Source organism: Carassius carassius, chromosome 10 (genome assembly GCF_963082965.1).
Source record: "Carassius carassius chromosome 10, fCarCar2.1, whole genome shotgun sequence".
Classification (NCBI taxonomy): Eukaryota; Metazoa; Chordata; class Actinopteri; order Cypriniformes; family Cyprinidae; genus Carassius; species Carassius carassius.
In genome coordinates this window covers 5032232-5053440 of record NC_081764.1, presented here as the reverse complement: position 1 = coordinate 5053440, position 21209 = coordinate 5032232, and the positions used below count along the sequence as shown (strand labels likewise).

The 21209-nt window shown below is 35.7% G+C and overlaps 1 protein-coding gene across 1 annotated transcript; it reads left to right on the top strand.

The window, feature by feature from the left end:
• Positions 1-654: 654 nt before the first annotated feature.
• Positions 655-15862, top strand: LOC132151587 (ras-related protein Rab-22A). Its single transcript, XM_059559802.1, has 7 exons — positions 655-1002; positions 3410-3489; positions 5385-5466; positions 12792-12863; positions 13356-13462; positions 14698-14807; positions 15230-15862. Exons 1-7 carry the CDS (start codon positions 967-969, stop codon positions 15331-15333), a joined length of 591 nt encoding a protein of 196 aa, XP_059415785.1. The 5' UTR covers positions 655-966; the 3' UTR covers positions 15334-15862.
• Positions 15863-21209: the final 5347 nt, after the last annotated feature.

Sequence of the window (21209 nt, the reverse complement as noted above, 5' to 3'; positions counted from 1 at the left end):
GTAAGAGGAAGATGTGATATGCCAGACCCAACAATGCAGAAGAGCTGAAGACCACTATCAGAGCAACCTGGGCTCTCATAACACCACGCTACATTGCTGCAGTAATTCAGGCAAAAGGAGCCCCAACTAAGTAGTGCTGTACATGCTCATACTTTTCATTTTTATACTTTTTAGTTGGCCAAGATTTCTAAAAATCCTTTCTTTGTTTTCTTAATTTTCTGAGATACTGAATTTGGGATTTTCCTTAGTTCTCAGTTATAATCATCAAAATTAAAAGAAATAAACATTTGAAATATATCAGTCTGTGTGTAATGAATGAATATAATATACACGTTTCACTTTTTTAATGTAATTAGTGAAATAAATACACTTTTTGATGATATTCGAATTATATGACCAGCACCTGCATATATATATATATATTCACCTGAAATAAACCATAAACCATAAACTGGAATACATGAAATTACAGCAACATACACTATTGGTAATAATAAAACATAATAGAAAGATGTATTAACAGTGTATGTGCCTTTATATGCCCAATGTGTTGTTGTTTGCTGGGAGGCTAGCAACCACGAGATGACGTAATTACTTCGGTCAAACAGTTTTTAAACGGTTCAATGAAACGAACTGTTCGAAAGAACCGATTCGCGTGAATGACTTCCCATAACTAGAACCATCAGCCGGAGTTCAAGATGGCGATCAACGAACAGCCAATATAGCAACTAATCGATCATTAATATAACTAATCTAAGTCTTTATACTATAATAAGCTGTACGTGTTATGTCAGTATTTCCCATCAGGTTCTTATGCCGTCCTAAAGCAGTGGCTATCTGACACTAGTTATTAGAGAGACTGCGTGTGTTGCTTTTTAGCTTACGCCAAATACAAATAGTTGCTGTGATCAGCTTTATGAAACAGTGTGGAATGATTGGGAAGTTTTCATTAGTTTGGAGGTCAACATGTCGCTAAGAGAGTTGAAAGTATGCCTTCTTGGGGTAAGATTTCTATTCGATTTTTATGATTTGACGTTGATTGCAGTTTTGTTACATATTTAATGTTTTATCACTATGTTTATGCTCTGTCATAAGTGTTATTGCATACTATGACTTGCAATAAAGTGTGGCATTGGTTTGACTTATTCTGCGAACTTTGATGACCTCTTAATCGTTACAGTAATATTTCTGGTCTGGTGACGTATTTAACCACCGAATCATTAGTGGATGATAAATGTCTAGAGATTTTGAGAAATTACATTTGTTCAGTAGATGCATTTCATAGGGCACAAGTTTACACTATAATCTGCATTTACTCATGTATTGGTGATAAATCTGTGCTTTTAGCTTTGCAGTCTGTCAATGGGTAGTCCTGCAAAGCCCTTTTTAAAATTATCTTGATAAATTGATTATACATGCAGTTTTGACTTTATATATTGAAACTTTTGTCAAAACACATATGTACATTTTAAATTAATATATAAGATAAACTATAAAATCTATGTTCAATTAAAAAAAGAAAAAAATATATTTAGAGAGAGAGAGAGAAAGAGAGAGTGATAGATACACACACACACACACACACACACACACATATATATATATATATATATATATATATATATATAAATATATATATGTGTGTGTGTGTGTGTGTGTGTGTTTGTGTGTGTGTGTGTATGTATATATACAGTTGCATTCAAAATTACTCAACCCCTCAGAGACTGCAGTACTTTACAAAATACAAGCTTTTCTGAAGATCCAGGATAAAATAAAAATTACATCTATAACAGTTCATTGGCATATTAAAAGTGATATTGTCTATATAGCCTAATGTAATATTTTTGAGTTATAAGATTTTTTAATAATAATGCCATGTCATAGTTATTCAACCCCCGTTCAACATTGCTGTTTTTAAATCACTTATTTGCATGGTGGGGAATAAAACAGTCTCAAAACACAATCAAGCCTTTAGAAACTCTATTAAAAACAGAATTAGCTTGAGCTGTTACACATACAGTTAGCCCATGCATGTGCTTAAGTTGAGTAGCAAAAATGTCAACAGAGATCTCACAAAAGCTAAAGAGAATAAATATTGTATTACATTAGAAAGGCTAAGGCTGTATGAAGATTTCCAAGTTCCTAGAGACACAGCTCTCAGCCTTATTCCTTAGCTTAAAGTGTGTTTTACCAGAAAACCTTTGAGGGTGTTGAAGAAAAAGCACAATATCATAAAATGTTTAATCAGAGCAACTGTGAAAAATCTGCAATGTACAGCCAAAGACTTGCAAGATGACCCGATGAAAGGAGGAAAACCATTTCAATGCAGTGTGTAAGAAGAACACTAGACAAGTATGGCCCTCGTGTTAAGACATCTTGCAGAACACCACTCTTGATCAAGAAGAACAAAAGGCCATCTTGAACTTGATAAAATTCATTTGTCTAGACCTGTGGAGCTCTGGAGGAATGTTTTATGGAGTGATCAGCGGTATGTCTGCTGCAAAAAAGGCAAAGCTCATAAGCAGAAGAACACCATCTCCATCGTCAAACTTGGAGGTGGATCAGTCCTGTTATGGGGTTTCTTTACTGTAGAAGGAAGTGAAAATCATGACTGTATGAAAGACATCATGGATTCTTTAAAGTGTCAGGCCATTTTGACAAGAATTGTGATGCCTTTGGTGCAAAGACTGAAGCTGATGATCAGTGGACTTTCCTGCAAGACAGTCATCCCAAAGTACACATGCAAATCTACTACTGCTTGGGGATCAAGTCATCAGGGATCAGTCATAGAATGTACTTGAGTGACCTGTTCAGTCTCCAGGCTTAATTCTCATTGCAAATATCTGAATTTAAAGAAAGCAGTGGCAATGTGAAAACCAAAGATTTTCAGTGATCTGGAAGCTTTTTCAGGCAAGGAATGAGCCAAGACTGTAGGAGAGAGGTGACAGAAGCTTCTAAACACTTACAGACAGCGTTTATTGGTGATTTTAAAGAATAAAAGATTCTGCACAAATGGGGTTGAATAATTTTGAACATGAATGTTTAGGGCCAATTTGAATTTTATCATGATTCATCAATGTTCCATTCTCGGAATCACTCAAAAGTGTATTAACAAACTTTCTCTAATATTTTACTGATGCCTTTGTTGAATTTATTTCATAAAATGTTGTTCTCCGCAGCAAAATGTCTTGCAGGTCAAGGGGGTTGAATAATTTTGATTGCAACTGTATGTGTATATATATATATATATATATATATATATATATATATACACAATGTATATATGTGTGTGTGTATGTGTATATATATATATATATATATATATATATAATGTATGTAATGTAATATAACTAATATATAGATATATTAGTTACTGTGTTTAGTTACTGTTTTTCATCTTTTGTCCTAGGATACAGGGGTTGGAAAGTCAAGTATCGTGTGGAGGTTTGTGGAGGATAGTTTTGATCCCAATATTAATCCCACAATTGGGTAAGCTTACTGCAAAACACACTCACCGTGAGGTCAAGCAGACTATGCTGCAGGCTTTTCTTATTTCTAACATGCAAGTTTTAAAAGATTGCCTCATAGCAAACACAGCAAGCGGTGACATGCTTTGAACTGTAAGCTGTTTCAAGCAAACAAAACTGATACTTAGTGTGTTGAAATTTTGTGATTAGTGTCAGCAAGCACTGTATCAAAAAAAAACTACTTGATGGATTATTTGTTTTAATAATAATGATGATGATTCAGTATCTTAAGAAAACAAAATAAAATGAAATGTAAATCAGCATCTTGAACGAGTTACAGTAGCTGCACTGTTGGTGCTGGTAAGTCTGAATGTAATAGACGGTTTCAACGGTAACAACATAAACAAATGTTACTGCGCATGCGCGTTTTAGCGGACCTAACTTAACTTCCTGTAGACTTCCAAATAGAATCAATAACAACAGCCAAGTCCCTCTAGAGTAGATATTTTTTGATAACAAACAAAATATGTTTGCTGCGTGGATCAGGAGGACTTAATGAAAATGCTAATTCATTCTTTGCCAGCAGGAGATGTTTTAAAGCACAGACATAAAGCGCGAGAAATAGAGGTTTCCCCAGTAACAGCTGTAAACAAAGCAGAGCTGGTACCCTCACACGCTGCTTTATCAGACATATAACATGCAAGTCTTCCTTCAGAAATACAGCGATATAAAACACCTGTGCCTCGTTTTGATATTTAAACATATAAATGTACGTAATTATTATTATTAAACGTGCAGTACGTAACGTTACTCATGTTTATTCAACGAAGCCTTTTTGAAAATCGATCAGTTTTAAAATTGTGGCGAGTCTCCAAAAATAAATAAATGTATGGGAAACACTTCCCACAGCACAACCACCTGAGCCCAACTTCAGTCTACTCATCACCTTGACTTTAACTGCGTTTGTAGACGGCACCGCTAGGCAGACCGATATACACAACACAGACCGGAAGTGAACTTAGGTCCAGGCGCGTGCGCCCGATGAAACCGTCTATACAAATTCACATTGCTTTAAGTGATTTAATATACAGAATTGATTATATAATACATGTTGCTTCACAGTCTGTTAAAGATTTAAACTTGTGACCTCTTTTAATTGAGTTACATAAGTCTGAATTCAATTGACACACATTTTCAGAAAGACTTTTCTGCTGTCCCAGTCAGGCCAGTCATTTATGTTTGTGCACTGCTGGCCAACAAAAGATGATAATATTGCTAAAAAATAATTTTTAAATTAAATGTTAAAATAACTAACATTTTAAAATACTTTTCAAAAATAATTTTGTCTTTTCATTAAACCTTTGTTTGCTAGAGAAAAAAGTATTAGAATTAATTTATTAGGTTTTTAATTTGCAATAATAGCTGTAAATTATGCATCTGCTATTTAACAACTATGACTCCATGAACACACTTTTGCTACAAAATTCTTTCTCGTAATAATTCACCAGCACATTCAGTACATAACAGAAAACCTGGTTTTCAAGCTTGCATGGGCAAAACAACAAATGTAAAGAACGCGAGACTTATTATGTAGCCTTGCATGTCTTGTGTTTGTTTTGTGTGCATTTGCACCTGGCAAAACACTTGTAAACCTTGTAAAGATGTCTATAAGTGTCCACATGACATCTACACACTTTTCTCAATTATTTCTAAGATTGTGGGTGGGGTGGGGGGCAGTCTGGATTTAAATATGGTAAAAAAAAATATAATAAACAAAGCTGAGAGTCTTACTGGCAGCTGAATACATTGTAAAATTTGACGACATTTAATAAACAAGGTCTGCAGATGTCTCAGATTCCATGCAGATCTTTGTATTTGTATGATTAATGTTACTGATCATACCAATTTTATTTTCAGAGCATCGTTTATGACAAAGACTGTGCAGTACCACAATGAGCTTCACAAATTCCTCATCTGGGACACAGCAGGACAAGAAAGGGTAAACAGTAACAATCACTACACACACTGGGGTGACACATACACAAGCTGACAGCCATTAAATACAATGTTTAGTCTGTTTCACTTCTGTTTTTGCAGTGCCTTCATAGTTCAGACGGGGGCAGTATTGCATGCACTTGTCTTGTGTGCACACAAGTACTTCAGGGAGAGAGCAGTTAATGTTATTGGAAGGGGGTTGGTCTTCATGTATTTCTTCTGTATGCTCTATATCTTTACGCTCTTCTCTCTTAATACACCCTAAGTTAGGCAAGACAGCTGAAGTGTAGGGGGGAGATGTTTATCACCGCTCAAGATTTGACGGCAATCTTGAGGCTGTTTGCAATATGATCTGGGATGTTATGTGATACTAAATCTAGAATGCCAAGTGGCCCACACAAGCTGCTAGAAAAAAAAAATTGATAATCTGGGACTTTTTATATACACATATATATATATATATATATATATATATATATATATATATATATATATATATACTTATTTTGGTTAGTCAGACTTATTGTCGGTGGATTCCGTTTCATAAAGCAAACTTAAAATAGTTCAAACTCAGTTACCCTGGCAACTTATGCTGGGAAACTAGCCTGGTCCGAGGCAGGCTAACTGGCAGGCTAAGCCTGAGTTGATGCTTAACCAGAATACTGTTTTAACACTGACCCGCTGGGAATGTGATGATATTATATCAGACTCTTTGGCATAATGCCATTTTATTTCATGTAACCACTATCAGTCCAAAAATGAAAGCAAATGCACTTCAAGAATAAATGTAATACATTCGAACGTACAAAAAGTGAAACAAATGTAAAGAATTAAAGTTACATTTGTTTAGTTGGTGTGATTTTTGTAATGAATCAATTAAATGTCTATGAATAGGGAGCTCAACCCATATGTCGGACGCATAGTCATGGCGTGTCCTTTCATTGATGAGGTGGTGGATGAGGGAGCGATAATCATACGCAGGGCATTTCAAAGAGAACGTACTTTCAGGGACAGGGCAGACCCATTGGCTTTTTGTGACAACTACCTGCATGAGAGGTTTAGATTCTCGAGGGAAGGGATAGCATATATTTGTAGATTACTGAGCCCACACATCGCAAATAGCACATGGCGCAATAAAGCGCTTACAGTCCCGCAGACTGTGTGCATTGCACTTCGCTTTTTTGCCAGCGGAACATTTTTGTACACAGTTGGAGATGCAGAGAATATCAGCAAAGCATCGGTTTGCCGCTCTGTACGAATTGTGTACCTGACTTTAAACAAATTACTCAAAGATTACTTCATCTTCCCTGGCCACAGAGCGATTTGTACTATTAAACAGGCCTTTTATGGAATCGCTGGTAAGTTCAAATAATAACTAGGCTATATAGAAAATGGAAATATTTATTGTCTGTTAATGTTAGACATGGCAACTGAAAGACAAACACTTAACCTTTGTAGCTTTCCCAAATGTTATCGGAGCTCTGGACTGCACCCACATGCGCATAAAGTGTCCGTCTGGTCTGCATGAAGCAGACTTCGTTAATAGGAAATCATTACACAGCATCAATGTACAGGTACAGTCCCACTGAGATGACATTGTAGGCTACTACTGTAGAACTGATTGTTCTTTACAATAAGCTGGGAACCATTGTTCTGCTCATTACAAATGCAGTAACAATCTTCATTATTTATCTATGTAAGTCCAGTGTAGTGACCTACATTCTTTATTATTTAGATGATTTGTGATGCAGATTGCATCAGGATATGCATGCCTGCCTTATCTCTTGACTCCCTATCAGAAGACGCAGACTGAGGCACAGCACAACTACAATATTGCCCATGCACGCACAAAAGCTTGTATAGAGATTTGGGCTCATCAAGTTAAGGTTCCAGTGTCTGAATTACCTCAGAGGGACTCCACAAAAGGGCATGTGACATTGTAGTTGCATGTGTTGTGCTACATAACATTGCCTGTCTGAGGAGAGAGAGGCAACCAAGGATTGTAGAGGAAGACTGGGACATTGAAGCCATTTTTGAGGACAATGAAACAGGCAGGGTTATAGGAGACAGTTATGCCAATAATTATTTTGGTTAATACGGTCCAAACCATGTTAAGTTTTCACTTTTTGCTCAACTATTACCTTAATTTTAGACACACAGACACAAGTCATAATTATTTTTTATTCAGGTTGAAGCTGCCTGTTGAAGGTGAAAACATACAATTAAATGTTGTCAAAAAACAAAAAGGTCGTGTGGCATGGTTTTAAATATGGCAGTTCTACTTGCATTTTTCTCAAGCTGTTGGATTTCCAGCTCCAACTTCCTTATCTTGACTTTTTATATTGCAGGTCCATATCTATGGCTTCGATTTGTTTCAGGAGATAACGTTTGTAGACTCCCTTTATGTTCTCTGGGTTCTGTAGGAACAGAAATTTCAGTTATTTGATTGAGTGCTCTTGGCACTTTTTTTGTAATTTCTTAATACTCACTTGGTCACATGTGGTCCCAGACTGAGAGGGCTCTAGAAGGGTGTCAGCATCCTGCTGCCAATCATAATAATAAATGGAAATACACACCATTTAGCACCTCACAGGTAGGCTTTTAAATATATAATGTGCAAATCTGTGCCTACCTCAGGCCTCCTTGAACAAACTGACACAGTCTCCTCATCCTCCTCAACTGTATATGGGCCTTTAACCTGAAACAATTAAACTCAGTTTAATAAATCACCACTTGACAATAAATCAGTGCTTTAAACTCATACCGTCATACTCACAGGGTTCAGCATGATGTCTGGTGGATCCAGCAAGCACACAGAATTTGGCATCACTATGAAATGAAAAGATTTGGTTAGGAATGCAAGAAAAAAACAAAAAAAAAACACCTTTCAAGTAGTCATTTCTTATACTAGGTGGAATGGATTCAGATACGGTTCCCCCTCTATTCCCTCAATGACAGGCCTCCCTTTGTTCATTTCTAATGCCAGCTCCTCTGCAGGAGTAAAGTTGGCTGTCGGTGGCCCTCCCCCAGAGCCAGCAACCTCACTCTTCTTTTTGGCAGCTGCAATTAATAAACATCATGAGACTGGACAGTTGTAACATCAAGCTGATTATGCTTCAGTACTTACATAGACTATACTTACCATTCTGAACAATATTTTTATATTTTATTTTCACCTGCTGCCATGTTCTTTTTTCTTCACTTAAATTGCTGCTGTAAAAGTTAGTTATACACACACACACTTACTTCAATGTGTTGTGGCAAATATTTAATTTCAGTAAAATAGTACATTTTGTACATTTTCATGTTAGTGAAAATGTACATTTCATATTAGTTACTACTTACACATTGAGACGATCAGCAATTTCCTGCCAGCCTTTCTCTCTTGTTTTATTAATAGCTACGGTATTCCCTTTTTTGGTAATCATATGTTTAAATTCTTCATAAGTCTCGAGAAGCAAACACTGCTCAGTTGCAGTGAACATCGCTGCTCTTTCTTTCCCCTTAGTTGCCATGGTAAATTGATGAATCAACTTAGATATGGATACATTTTCTATTTGGCCTACATGTTTGCATCTTTATATTTTGCTGGTTTGCATGGCACACGCACATTTGTTTAGTGAAGTTCACAAAAAGACTCGCTTAAAGAGTTCTGCGTAATGAAAATGTGCGCATTGAATTGATTCAGTCGTTTCCTAATGATCCCTAAATGTTTGTCATGACATGTCTCTGCTTGCATGATAAATATATTTTTAAAAATCAATAATTATTTTTGTTTAACGGTGATAACTATGTACGACGTTCTATCCGAATGCAGATACAAATAATTTTGTAATTGTTACAGATGCAAATACAGATACAAATACTGGCTGTTACCTGAAAATTTAACATGTAATATCATAATTATGAGATTTTTTTTTTTATTTTTATTATTTACATATGTAATTAGGATATGAATTAATAAGCGTTTATTGACTATAACTATTTCATGTCTTTTCATTTACAGTAGCATGAACCAGCAAGTAGTCGAGGAACTCTAGTATTTTTTAAATAAGAAATCGACTAGCAGAAATCTGTAGTCGTGCAACCCCTAAAATATATATTATACATATATATATATATATATATATATATATATATATATATATATATATATATATATATACACACACACACACACAGTACTGACCAAAAGTTTGTACACACCTTCTCATTCAAAGAGTTTTCTTTATTTTCATGACTATGAAAATTGTAGAGTCACACTGAAGGCATCAAGGGCTATTTGACCAAGAAGGAGAGTGATGGGATGCTGTGCCAGATGACCTGGCCTCCACAGTCACCGGACCTGAACCCAATCGAGATGGTTTAGAGGTGAGCTGGACCGCAGACAGAAGGCAAAAGGACCAACAAGTGCTAAGCATCTCTCGGGGAACTCCTTCAAGACTGTTGGAAGACCATTTCAGGTGACTACCTCTTGAAGCTCATCAAGAGAATGCCAAGAGTGTGCAAAGCAGTAATCAAAGCAAAAGGTGGCTACTTTGAAGAACCTAGTATATGACATATTTTCAGTTGTTTCACACTTTTTTGTTATGTATATAATTCCACATGTGTTAATTCATAGTTTTGATGCCTTCAGTGTGACTCTACAATTTTCATAGTCATGAAAATAAAGAAAACTCTTTGAATGAGAAGGTGTGTCCAAACCTTTGGTCTGTACTGTATGTGTATATATTAGTGCTGTCAATCGATTAAAAACTTTAACTAGATTAATCACACATTTTTTCTGTGATTAATCGCAATTAATCGCAATAAAAAAAATGTTTTTGTACGTTTTTAATATATTTTTTTATGTAATAATTTCACAGTTAATCAAATTAATGTAGAAACAACAAAGACAGTTTATTTTAAATACTTGTTTAAATGGCATCTTTTTATGAATGAAGGCCAGTATTACTGATATTAATACAGCTACTGATTTTTTTTATTTTTTACATTTATTATTAGGCTTCAAAAAATATAACAGTTTTTAATTTAAGTAAACTTAAAACAATGCTAACATAAACCCATAATAAATGTCATGTTTACTCCTGCCCTTCCTGTCTTAACAGTTAGGAATTATACAGAAATTTAATAAAGTTATCAAAGTTATATGCAGTCTGCACTGCATAAACTATAAATTAAATAGTTAATCCTTATTAAAGCAACAAAAGTTATTTAGTCAACAGCAGCGAGTCATTTTCTCTGTTCCCTTTGTTCTTTAACTCTACTGACAGGAAGCTTTATTGGCTGCTGTCCCTTTAAGAGCAGACAGACAAGCGGATCTCACCGTTTATATACTGTCTATGGATCTCGCCTCAATCTCTCACAACTCTTTTTGTTCATTTTAGACTTTATATAAATCATTTAAGATTGCTCTTATGAGGATAATCGACAAAACTGGCACTTTGGGATGTTTATTATTAGTTCAAGCGCTTAAGAGAACTGGATTCTGGTGCCCTGTCTATGCATTGTATGTGTGTGTGTGTGTGTGTGTGTGTGTGTGTGTGTGTGTGTGTGTGTGTGTGTGTGTGTGTGTGTGTGTGTACGTGTCACATAAGGGCATTCACAGACAGCGCATTCTCTTTTGTCTTGCCGTGCTTGAAATGTTTAAAAGCATTTAAATGAATAAGAGCGTGATCATATAATGTAAAGCTAGCCAACGGATGGCAGAAAATACGGATGCTGCGTTAATTGCGTTAAATATTTTGACACGTTAAACCAGACAAAAATTAATCACACTAGTGTATATATATATATATATATATATATATATATATATATATATATATATATATATATTTGAAAATATGCAGAAAGAAAAATTGAATATAGCTAGGAAAGCGATTTCATGAGGTCTTTAAAACTGACGAATCGACTTGATGGCAAGAGAAATTTGAAGAAGTAGTGACTGAAGTTGGATGAGAGAAATTGCAGGAGTAGAGTTGGAGAAGGACCACACAGTCTGGAATCCTGGGTAATGTCTGAGGAGACATCCTGCAATTTTAATCAAAATCTAAACTGAAGCATTTAGCTCTTCCTTGTGCAGTGAACTTTGCCAAAAATAGCTATAAATGTGAGAAACCATGTCAGTCAAATGTGATTTATTCATTTTAATGATGAAAAAGATGGATTAAGCAGAGCTCTGACCTGTTTTCTTAACTTAATTCCAATTTATATTGGATTTACACAGCGTTTTCATGAATTAAACAATAAACTTTGCATGGTGTCAAATGAATCTGTAGAACAGATAATTATAAATATTATCTTAAGTGATCTCACATAGTACTGATGCATTGATCAGCAAAACCAGTTAAGAACTACAGGTTTAGCTTCCAATTGGTTTTGGATATTATTTGTAAATTAAGTATGTTTATGCATATTTCATACTGATGAAAATTAATTAAAATTTCATAAAACATTCTGTTAATGAGGACACAAATATATTACCATGCACCAGTTTACAGCTTATCTGTACATTTGAAAGATCTCAATAACTTGCCAAAACTGTAAATTTAACAAAAAATAAAAAATAAATTCTAAACTATGCGAGTATGCATTTGATTTTAAGACTATTTCTCAGGCTATCTCACACCTAAACTTAAAGTATGTAAAAAATAAAAAAAAACCTTCCTGGGTTTCTTGCCATGTCAACTTCCCCTACCCTGTCTCTCTCTTAATCATTCACTTTCAAATGCACTTTTCCCCTCTTTTAGCTCTTTTTTTTTTTTCAAAGGAATGACATACTGGATCCAGCTTGTTTTTATTAATCAGAGTCTTTTTTGTCTATTTTTGATGACCGGGTCGAACAACCCAACTACGTCATTTTATTACGATTAAATGCTAACTTCTTCAGAAACATCGCGCTCATCTTTCCCCTGATGGCTCGCATATGTGTTGATACGCCTTTCTGTGCAGTTCCTCAACTCAAGCCTCCTTGGCATGGCCGTCTTAAACACAATTCTCCTTTAGGTTTTAACAGTGGCTCACGTCTAGGGTTTTTCACCGTGGTTTTCCCCAACCACCGCCTAGAGTTCTGTTTGAACGGAACAAGTTGGAATGACACTCGTTTGTTTGTGTTTCAGTTGTCCATATATGTCGGCATGAAACTTGAAGGAGACCTCTGCCAAAGCGAACAAATTCTTTCAAAGCTCTGATAATAAGCATACACGGGTTGAAATCACCCACTCGGCCTCTAAGAAGAGAATGTTGGGATGTTATCAGTGATGATTAAGTCTTTCTTAGGCCATGTTTTTTTTTCTCACATCTGCATGTTATCTGTTTCACTCTTAGTTTCGTGCCCTGGCTCCCATGTACTACAGAGGCTCTGCTGCGGCTATCATTGTGTATGACATCACTAAAGAGGTACTGAAATATTTCTTCATTATTACTAAACAAATCTTTCTGCTGGTATATCTATTAAAGGGATAGTTCACCCAAAAATGAAAGTTCTGTCATCATCTACTCAACTTCATGTTGCTGGAGATCTTTTGTTTTCCATGGAACTCTAAAGGAGTTAATGGCTGAGGTTAGACTTTCAGTGAACAGTGGGTTAAATATCAGTCTTTTCCCCACACAAAGCTATCATATGGCTTTAGAAGACTTGATATATCATGCACAAGTCATACGACTACTTTTATGGTGTTTTTTGGAGCTTGACAGCCCCTAGTTAGCATTAATGTTAAGTAATGGAAAAGAGCAGCTGGAACAGTCTGCTAGTTAACTCCTTTTGTGTTCAACGGAAGAAATGTTATCACGCAGGTTTCATGCAACTTGAGGCATCAGTAGATAATGACCTCAAAGTCTTCTGATGTAACAGCATTGCTTGTCTTAAAAATCTCTTTGTGTTTCCCCAAGGAATCTTTCCAGACGTTGAAGAACTGGGTGAAGGAGCTTCGCCAGCACGGACCACCCAACATAGTGGTGGCTATCGCTGGCAACAAATGCGATCTCTCCGATTCCAGGTGAATTCCACCATTCCTTACCACAAAAGACTCCACGTCCTGTCATCTCTGTTCAGCTTGAAGGGATGCACCCGCAGTGACTGTCAACTCAATTTGACATCGGGAAAAGACCTGCATATTTGCTGTCAACTTGTCCCGACTCATTGAAAACAAGCTCACACACATACCGTTACCATAAGCATAACTTGTGATGAAAAAGAAATCCACTCTTAAGCGGTCTGTAATCTATCTTTCCACTTTCAATTGCTCCACTCTTCCCACAAGCCCAATGATATGTCTTGGTTCACCATTGCATTCTTTGGCAGAGTTAGTCGGCTGTCAGTGCGGTTGTATTTTACATTTTGAAACCATAAAGACCAAGACTCGCGTATGCACCGCAAGTCATTCAGGCAATAAATATCAGGGAAAATTCTTGCAATTATTCTGTCTGGCACATAAACCTTAGATATTCCGTTTTCTGGCACAACTGGTGCTGTTCTCAGTGATCCACAGCCATCATTTACTTCACTTTTAAACGTTTCTTTACAGGTTTTCCTATCTTAAGAGGTTTGCTACAGATGTAAAAAATCTGTTATCATGGAAACCAACTTAGAAATGTAATACTAAAATTATATTAAGTAAAAACTTTTTGGAGGGCACAAATCTCATAAACTTGCATTGAAGGACCCCACATATATATAAGCCTTGTAGACAACCATTCAGAACACCCTAGCAATCGCATAGCAACACCCTAGTTACCACAGTCTTGCCCTGGCAACCTCCCACAACACCCTAGCGAGGTGGCAGGGATGTTTTCAGAAACCAAAACATTTTAAACATTTAGTTAATCGGAAAAAAAAACATCACCAGTTGATCTAAGAGAGGGCGAAGCGTCAATGGAAAATTGATCTGTTTTGTCAGTGTGACCGTCCTGATGATACGTGTTGCACAGGTGCAATCTGATCAGCACCTGTGATCAGGTGACGGGTGCAAAGAGCACCAGCACACAAGGTTTTCCCTCCAACATGCTGTTGTGTGCTAGTTATACACCACTGTCACAAAAGAATACATGAGTTTCACAAGGTTCAGCCCACTCAGATAATCTCCCACACATGCTGGCTATCAGTTTAAATCCTTGTAGTTCCAAATATCCAGAATAACAATAACATGCCACTCTATTTGAGAGTTTTAAACTTGTTCATGAATGAATCTGATTACTTATTAGTGCTCTGCTGCTTTGTCCTCTTGTTCTCCAGAGAGGTGTCAGAGAAGGATGCCAAGGACTATGCTGATTCCATTCATGCAATATTTGTTGAAACCAGTGCCAAAAATGCCATTAACATCAATGAGGTCTTCATTCAGATAAGTGAGTAAAATCCTAACTAGTCATCAGTGTGTTATTTCATTAATAATGCTGTAGAAATCTAGAATCACTCATTTAGAGCCTTTGAGTTTAAATGTTGTTGTCCCTTGAAGCCGGTTTAGTTTTAATAAATGCAGTTTGTTGGAACATCATCTATTATTAAAATGATAATGAATGCATGGTGGGGAGAATAGTGCTTCGTTGGATACTTGTTCTCACCCCTTGGACCCAGGGCAGTGGATGGGTTACATTGGATACAGATCTTTTACCATGGAGCTTGGCAGTCGCTCCATTGAGGAACCTGTGGGTGCATGACACCATGCTTGTCACTTTTGTGCTGGCAAAGAATCGGCAAATCTATTTTGCATTTTTTTCATGTATGTTTTTTATTGCTCATATTAATTTATATTTGATTTCGTTTACAGGTCAAAGGATCCCAGTTTTAGACACGGATGGCGGGTCTGCAGTAAAGGGCTTCAAACTTCGTCGCCAACCATCAGAGTCGACCAGGGAACGCAGTTGCTGTTGACACAACAATTTGGCCAGATCCTTGTTTTATTTTCAATTAATAACCAAGGATAATAGCAGATGAAGAATGTGATGTCATAGGGGGAGTTACGTAACTTCCTTTTGGAGCCCAAAAAAAGATTAAAAATTAGATGTATAGTTATAAGCCCTTTGCACTTCCTTGAGAAAAGATGAAATTGTCCCCATATATAGTCGTTGTACTTTATCTTGCCTGTTATTGAGCCCCGTTCAAATGTCTTTGGGGATCCATTTCTGTTCTAGAACACTACCTAGAATCAGACAGCAATGAAAACATCTGCTTAACAGTCCAGATACTGTCTGTTCCTGCTCTCTTTCTCTCTCGTTCATTCTCATTTCTGTGCAAAAACCTCTGTGAAGCCGTTGTCTGTCCGTCTGTACATTTTAAGATTTTCAGCACTCCAAATGCAAGCAACACAGCGTTCTTGTTTTACTATTTTTGCACATTTTTGATGTATATGATAAAAAAAAAAAACAATTATAAAAAATATGAATGGGTGAATCTCATGAAAGCTGTCATATTCATGTCTTATTTGGGTCAAATCAAGTGAAAAAAAGTGAAATTATATTTCGCATAAAGTGAAGGTCAAGTCCATTCTTAGGACTATTACGATGGTTTTTAAAATTTAATTTTTTTTACTGTAAAACAGTTATTAATATCCCTGTATTACATTATCCATTAATACAGTATGTAAAAGTGCTTAATTGTTCTGAAAATAATGTAAAAATGAAAAAAAATTTAATGCTCCTAAAAGTAGAGCGCATTATCTAAATTTTTTTGTGATTTTGAGGTTAACATGACACAGTCGTGTTTTTGTGAGATTTACCCAAACACAAATTTACTATTATAAATATTAAGATATGTTTGTTATTTGTTGCTCAGGACCAGACATGAGACTATGTGCACTTCTGTCTTTCCTATATTTTATATATGAAAAAATAAAAATAAAATCAGTGGTAGTACTACAAGTATTGATAGAGATTTCTCTGGGATTGTTTTGGTTAGCAAGAGCCATGAGCCATAGCCACTGAGCCATAGCTAGCAGCCCAATCTTGAGATAAGTTTATAAGTTATATATGAAGAATGTGCCAAATCTTTTTTGTGACATACTAGGAGTTGGATCTTGTAGTAGCAGTTCAATAGGTCAGTGATGAAGATGATGGCAGCATGTGTGAGTTCAACAAAATCTTCTGCGTATTTAATCTGTTTGCGAGCGGAGATAACAGTAGTAACACAGTCTTTGCTCCAATTAGCTACATTCTGGGTTGCCAGATTCTTATCTACAGCCTTTTCAAGGATTAACAAGCATTTAAAATGGACTTTTGCCGGTACATGTCTGACCGTTGTTACCACTTACAGTGTAAAATTGTAGCGTTAGAGAAGTTCAGCCCTCACACTTTGAGATAAAGTTGGCCAGCCTTCTAGAACGTTGACAAGAATAGCAGGTTCAAAGTGTTAGATTTGATAACTTTTCCAACTTTTCACGTTTCCATATCAGAAATGTATTGTTAGTGGGAAGGAGCCAAATGCTGGAATTCTGTACATGAAGTTGTGCGATTTAGGCTTTAATCCAGGACTTTGTGAAGTGTACATTATGCCCGAATACTTTCTGAAATTGCATTTTAACCATTTGTGTTAGTTGGCAGTTGATCTCTTCGGATACCTTGCTGTTCCTTTTTATCGCAGTTTTTACTGGATTTACTGGCCTGTATATCCAACATGTTTTTTACTATCTGGACAGGGAGAAAAAAGAAGCATATGTGGAAACTAGACTTGGTTCAGATGTTGAAGAATATCGGACAATTGGAGAAACTTACATTTAAAAGATTTGGATTAATGTACACACTATTCGTTCAAGACCATTATGTGATTGAGTGGCTCTTTTTCTTTACATCATGTAGAATTCACATTGAGGTTTATTCAACCAAAATTGAACTTCATCTTTTACAATTGTGTCATATATGTGAATATAAAATAAATATGTTATGATTCCTTAACTGCATATCCACAGTGACAAAGTTTTAGGGATAAAATGTGGTTAAAATGCGTTTCATCTACATGAAAATCAGTATAACACGTGACAGCATCTCTGACATTTTTAGAAGTTAGTATGTGGCTTCTGTAGTTTGTCTTATGATGGTACTTTGAAAGTTTGTCACGAATATTACTACATATGGTTTTGACACTTTATATTGGCATAAAGGAGTCATAGAATGTGTTTAGTGAATCAGAATGAATATTATGGGCATTGTCAAAGCCTTGAGTTTCATTTGCCGTCCTTTATGCTGTAATTCTTATATGATTTGATGCCAATGCACCATGATGTTGTCAAGAATTCACAAGTGCAATAATAATACGTTTCCCCTCCAAAATGTGTGCTGTCAGTACTAATAGCAGAGAGATTTATAGACTTATTACAATAATTGTAGTTAATCCGTGAATTTTAGCACAACAATATTTTCCTTTAGAAGGCAGTGCTTGTTAAATGGAAAAAAGGGATTACTTGGGACAATACTTAAAGGAAAAATCACGCTTTTACAGAATTGCCATGTGTGTTTCGCCCTAGTTCAAATAACTTGAAAATTTGCAGTCCTAATTCGTTACTATTGATGCTTACACAGAGAAAACCATTCTAATTGATTCTTCCAATGACTGTAATTTACCGTACCGCTAAGTAAAAGTTTCTTTCACTCAAAACCAGAATTTTAAACTTTTTCTATTTTCTTTCTGTCATGTCAAACTAATTGGAGAAGGAAACAGCTCATCTAATGTCAGTACAATGTAAGGAAATGCATTACTAGCTTTAAATGTTGTAGAGCAACCGTTTTTTTTTTTTTTTTTTTTTGTCTTGTACAAAGCCTGTGATCCACAGCTAGACTAAACGTCTCATTTAGTCCAGTTGAAGTTCTTCTTAACCAATTGAAAAGGACTTGCTGAATTGCTTGTCCTCTTGCTAGGGAGCACAGGCTTTGCATTAATGATTTTGAATGGAACATCATGCTGCACTTGAGTCAGACAGTATAATATACACAATGGCAACAGTCTTGGGCTGGCCCTAAGAAAGTTGTGAAATTCTGCTTATGTACTTTACGTCCTTGTATATTACCACACATTGGATGAATTGTGTAAATTAATTGACATGTAGTCTTTCAGGCAATGTCATACTTTACCACTACTTACCATTGTAATTCATTATTTACTAATCGTTAATTGTTTTTGCCATTTAGCTTTTCTCTTTTGTTATTTTGTCATGCAAAGAAAGCTTGAAAATAACATATTATTTGTTCATTTGTGAATGTGCTAAAGGGAAATGTTGAGCTCTTTATTAGTAATAAAAGTATACAAAATCAGTTTTTCATTTTTATTAATGTTATGTAATCAACATGCACATTGAGGTTTACTGGGTTGTATCTGGCCTGAGACAAGTTACTAATTATTCTAGTTAAAGATAAAAATAAAAAATGTCTGCCTGCTGTTTGGAGTGGTGAAATTCCTCCGGATCTGGACGATAGGCTAGATATATAAATATGACACTTGTGGAATGTGTCTCCTTTGGCAGGGGGTCCCAGCTGATCTTTTAATTGTGCTGAGGAAAGTAAAATGTCCCTCTAAGAGCTAGTGTTCAACTGCCAAGCTGAGCATAAATTAACTCACTTAAATTCAACTACATGTAACAATGTGATCTAGAAACTTGTCTGAGGATTATGTCAGTCATGTCAATTCTTAGATTCCAAGATATTCCATTGGATTACTTCACTGCTTTTAAGGAACAGACTTAGATTTTCAACTTAGTGTTTTATGCATATGACTGGAACATTATGATTAAGCATTTCTTGATTAAGCAAAGTCTAAAAACATTCTCAAATCTACATACAAGTCCAAATTTTTTTTGGTAGTTCACAAATAACTTTTAAATATTTCACTATTTTTAGTTACCTTTAAACTTTTTTGAAGTGACAAATTATTTTTACAAATATCTCATGTCTCTTATTATTATTATCATTATCATTATTATTATTATTGTTGTTTTAATTATATTAATATAATTATAACTATATGTTTTAATTATATTAATACAATTGTAATTCAGTATTATATACTGTAATATACTTACAGTTATGTACTATAAGTATATAATAAAATAATTTAATTATTTTCAGTTACCTTTTAAACATTTTGCTGTTTAAGTTTTTTTTAAATCAAATATTCTGTATATTTTAAATAAAAGGTTAATCAATAAGAAATAATTAAATATTAAATGAAATAATTATACAATTAAATAATTATATAATAAATTATATATACAGGTCCTTCTCAAAAAATTAGCATATTGTGATAAAGTTCATTATTTTCCATAATGTAATGATAAAAATTAAACTTTCATATATTTTAGATTCATTGCACACCAACTAAAATATTTCAGGTCTTTTATTGTTTTAATACTGATGATTTTGGCATACAGCTCATGAAAACCCAAAATTCCTATCTCAAAAAATTAGCATATCATGAAAAGGTTCTCTAAACAAGCTATTAACCTAATCATCTGAATCAACTTATTAACTCTAAACACCTGCAAAAGATTCCTGAGGCTTTTAAAAACTCCCAGCCTGGTTCATTACTCAAAACCGCAATCATGGGTAAGACTGCCGACCTGACTGCTGACCAGAAGGCCATCATTGACACCCTCAAGCGAGAGGGTAAGACACAGAAAGAAATTTCTGAACAAATAGGCTGTTCCCAGAGTGCTGTATCAAGGCACCTCAGTGGGAAGTCTGTGGGAAGGAAAAAGTGTGGCAAAAAACGCTGCACAACGAGAAGAGGTGACCGGACCCTGAGGAAGATTGTGGAGAAGGACTGATTCCAGACCTTGGGGGACCTGCGGAAGCAGTGGACTGAGTCTGGAGTAGAAACATCCAGAGCCACCGTGCACAGGCGTATGCAGGAAATGGGCTACAGAGAAGCAGCACTGGACTGTTGCTCAGTGGTCCAAAGTACTTTTTTCGGATGAATGCTAATTTTGCATGTCATTCGGAAATCAAGGTGCCAAAGTCTAGAGGAAGACTGGGGAGAAGGAAATGCCAAAATGCCTGAAGTCCAGTGTCAAGTACCCACAGTCAGTGATGGTCTGGGGAGCCATGTCAGCTGCTGGTGTTGGTCCACTGTGTTTTATCAAGGGCAGGGTCAATGCAGCTAGTTATCAGGAGATTTTGGAGCACTTCATGCTTCCATCTGCTGAAAAGCTTTAAGGAGATGAAGATTTCGTTTTTCAGCACGACCTGGCACCTGCTCACAGTGCCAAAACCACTGGTAAATGGTTTACTGACCATGGTATTACTGTGCTCAATTGGCCTGCCAACTCTCCTGACCTGAACCCATAGAGAATCTGTGGGATATTGTGAAGAGAAAGTTGAGAGACGCAAGACCCAACACTCTGGATGAGCTTAAGGCCGCTATCGAAGCATCCTGGGCCTCCATAACACCTCAGCAGTGCCACAGGCTGATTGCCTCCATGCCACGCTGCATTGAAGCAATCATTTCTGCAAAAGGATTCCCGACCAAGTATTGAGTGCATAACTGAACATAATTATTTGAAGGTTGACTTTTTTTGTATTAAAAACGCTTTTCTTTTATTGGTCGGATGAAGTATGCTAATTTTTTAGATAGGAATTTGGGGTTTTCATGAGCTGTATGCCAAAATCATCAGTATTAAAACAATAAAAGACCTGAAATATTTCAGTTGGTGTGCAATGAATCTAAAATATATGAAAGTTTAATTTTTATCATTAAATTATGGAAAATAATGAACTATCACAATATGCTAATTTTTTGAGAAGGACCTGTATATATATAAATTATAT